Source organism: Haplochromis burtoni, unplaced genomic scaffold, assembly GCF_018398535.1.
Source record: "Haplochromis burtoni strain Fernald_Lab_line unplaced genomic scaffold, NCSU_Asbu1 Contig_897, whole genome shotgun sequence".
Lineage (NCBI taxonomy): Eukaryota > Metazoa > Chordata > Actinopteri > Cichliformes > Cichlidae > Haplochromis > Haplochromis burtoni.
In genome coordinates, this window is record NW_024583258.1 from 109,564 (window position 1) to 113,177 (window position 3,614).

At 45.3% G+C, this 3,614-nt stretch overlaps 1 protein-coding gene across 4 annotated transcripts in view; it reads right to left on the reverse strand.

Annotated features, from left to right (window-relative positions):
- Positions 1-3,614, reverse strand: part of LOC102307859 (glycerol-3-phosphate dehydrogenase 1 like) — a 21,502-nt gene that overhangs the window by 6,393 nt on the left and 11,495 nt on the right. For all 4 annotated transcript variants that reach the window (XR_006053375.1, XM_042216010.1, XM_014330662.2 and 1 more), the window contains one exon: positions 1,642-1,780. Coding sequence is in view for 3 of the 4 variants with exons in the window: in XM_042216010.1 (XP_042071944.1) it covers positions 1,642-1,780 (139 nt within the window). In the remaining variant the exon portion in view is untranslated. The remainder of the gene's footprint in view (positions 1-1,641; positions 1,781-3,614) is intronic.

Below are 3,614 nucleotides of genomic sequence, written 5' to 3' on the forward strand. Positions count from 1 at the left end.
CACACACACACACACACACACTTTAGATCTGATGGTCAGAACTCGCTGAAATAAAGCATGCCAATAATCCAAAACAAACACTGGGTCACCAAACTCAGGACCATGACAGAAGGGAGCCAGTTGAGACGGTTCGGGCGTCTGGCAAGAATATGTCCCGGGTGAGGTGTTCTGAGGAGGCCCCGGGGCAGACCCAGGACACTGTGCAGAGATTATATCTCTCGGCTGGCCAGGGAACACTTTGGTGTTCCCCCAGACGAGCTGGAGGAGGTGGCTGGGGAGAGGGAGGTGTGGGCTTCTCTGCTTAGGCTGCTGCCTACCGTACCTGGCCCCAGAAGATGGATGGACGGACAAATCACAGGAGATGTGGAAATCAGTCTAATCTAAGTATAATCTGAGTTTAGGCTCAAGTATACAAATAAGCCAGATCACTAATTACTAATCTATCTGAACAGGTAAACTTGAAACCCTCTTATCGCATTACTGACCATTATGCTCATCAGTTCTCAAAATAGCCTTGAATAGATGATTAATCCCTAATTGCTAATGCATGGCTTGGCTTCCTGCTAATGAAGCACAGAGCTGTTGGAGCTATTGGTTGGCAAGGTCCTGTTCCCAATCCACCCAAGGAGGCTCCCGAGCAGTCAACAGGGAGTCTACAGACATGCTCGAACAATAAATGAGTAACTTTGGTCTTTGTGATGCTTGGCTTTACATCGTTCAGCTCTCAGGGACTTCTTTTCACTAGTACTGCACTCAGATTCTTGCTTAGACTACTTTTAGTTAGCAGCTCCATTATGAGGGATATCACAGACACAGACTGGTGCCTGTCTCTCAGAGACACAAAGGAGTTACACCACCAATGAGCAGATATTCTTAAAGAAGTTATTTCACAAAAGAACAGGCAGTGTAAACACTGAGCGTCCAGTAATATCACTGTGCGTTTAAAGGAAGCAGGAACAGAATAATATTTTACTATTAAAACAAGAAAAATAATGAAAAAAACCTTCACCACAATAACATATAGTTAGCAATCTGAGAAAACTGAAACTGGAATTAAATGAAATAACTGACAAAAACACGATTTCTGGTGCAAAGGCTGCATTTGGAGAACTTTGAACATGGCAATAAATCCAGAAAATTCCAGGCTAACCAGTTAAAGCTAAGTTAAAAAACAACCAAAGACTCGCCTGGGAACATTACTCATGATCCGCAACAAATACATCTTTTAAAAGACTTTTCTGAAGCTTTATACGTATTAATGACGAATCCATCTGATGTTGTCCTTACATTATTACACAACGTGTGAATGCCATGAAGCCCACAGCAGCTCCAGCTCCACATGGTTTTCCAGCTCAGTTTTACACAATTTTGATCTTTGCTAGCACGCACTTTATTCAGAACGCTGACTCAAATTCAGATCACGCACCATCTCCCAGTATGAACTCTGCCAGTATGAGTCTGCTTCCTAAACCAGGCAGAGACCCTACACTCCCATCCAATCAAGCCAAGGGGACAAAAACCCAAAACACATTTCTTCTCTTCCAGGTCCCGTTTGTTCTTTTTAAATCCACAACATGCCACAGTTACAGCAGGCAGTAATAGAATCTACTGAATAACATTTTCCACGTGGATTCTACTCACCGATGGTGGTTTCACAGAACTTCTCAGCTGCTACTTCGTTGGCGATGTTTGCTCCCATCAGGACACTGACATCAATCTCCATCTTCTCACGGATGACGTCAGAGATCAGCCTCAGGCCCTCTGGACCCTCATATATACCCTGAGACAGTAATGAGAGGGGCGGTGGTGGATGAGCGATGGCATACAGGATGAGCCATAAAGGACACAGCTGCTTATACCCATGCTGTAGATGGATGCATGCAGAAAGCCAAGGGAGGAAACCAGCCTCCCCCTGATATGTTCCTTCAGACTGACCTCTTCACCCCAAGGCTAAGCCCTTGAAATGAAGCTAATTTCTGATGTAGCCTGATTCTTCCAGTCACTACCCACAGCTTGCAGCCAAACACATTCACCAGCACTCTCTCTACCAGAGTCCAAATAACTGCAGATGATGAACCAGTCCATCTCACACTCACCTGTTCACCCACTTGTGAACAAGAGATATTTGAGCTCTTGACTAGAGGAAGCAATTCTTCTCTAACCTGGAGTCTTTTCAGCTTCAGAGCCATGACGTGAGATTCTGAGGTACCAGTTCTGACTGATGATAGGGGGTTTGTGGAGATCAGCATTTGATGAGCCCAGTAGGACCACAGCATCCACAAAACACATAGATGTGATCTACTTCCACCATGCGTTATAGTTTACACCCCTTATTGTGCCTAGAAATTTGTTAATAGACCTCAGTGTCACCAAATGAGTCACACATGTTGATGGCAAATGCAAAAAATGACACTCGTGCCAAATTTGGACAGGCTGCAAACAGCCTGTGACTACAGACCGAAGACTTCGAAACAACAGTGTTACACACTCAAATTGTACTGTTTGGTTAGGGGATGCCCGAGGAATGGAGAAGTGCACTGGTACCAGTTTTTAAGAACAGAGTAATGTGCAGAGCTGTAGTAACTACCGAGGGATAAAGCCTGAGACAGATACCATGGAGGTATGGGAAAGAGTGGTTAAAGGTGATGATCAGTGAAGGGGAGTGTGGCTTCATGCAGAGAAAGAGCACTACAGACGTGATGTTTGCTTTGAGTACGCTGATGGACGCCTGCGATGTGACCCTGTGGAGCTAGAGAAAGATGAGACACCAAGAGAGGAACTGTGGGATCTTACGTGGCAGCTGAGGGTGACAGAAAAGTAGGTGAAGGTGTTGCAGGTCATGTGATGATAAGTGTATGCGAATGAAAGAGACACATGGAAAAGTGCAAAAGAGAGGTGAAGAAGAGTGCAGGCAGGGTGGAGTAGGTGGATACGTGTCAGGAGGGATGTATGACAGACAAGACGGGCAGTGCGACCTGCTGGGACGCTTGGTTTGCCCTTCTTAGCGCTGCTTCACAGAAGATCTGTAGTTTTGGTTTCCTTGTTTTTGATCTATATTATTTTGTACTTGGTATAAGCGTAACATTAAAAGACTGCTTGTGAGTTTACTTCTCATTTTCCAAGTGCTGTATTGTGGCTCTTCCTGCCTGCCACGTAGCTCCAGGGTGCAGCCAAAGCTTTGACAGCAGCACTTACAGGCTGCCCTGCAAAATATGTGCTCAAAATATGTAATAATGCAATACACAGCCATGAATGCGTCATGAGTACTGAAACAGACAAACACTGGACTCTGAGTTTAGTGTGTTTTTGTTTACAGTGCTTGGATCAGAATGTTGGGGGGTCCCTGTGGAAGAGAGACATCCAAACATCGAACTCACTCTTCAGCGCACACGCTCACTTTGTCGACATATTTGATCACAAAATGAATACTGCACATCACCGGATCCCTGGCTACTGCAGTCTGTGTGCCAAATGTCCTTACACATTTACTACCCCAAAGACCTTCGCTGTGTTTTATGGATGGCTGGAGACACTTACTGGCAAAAAGCTACTTCCGGCGCCCCCCGTGTGCGGCAGCCTGTTACAGCAGCTCTGCTCATTCTGAGTTTCTTTCT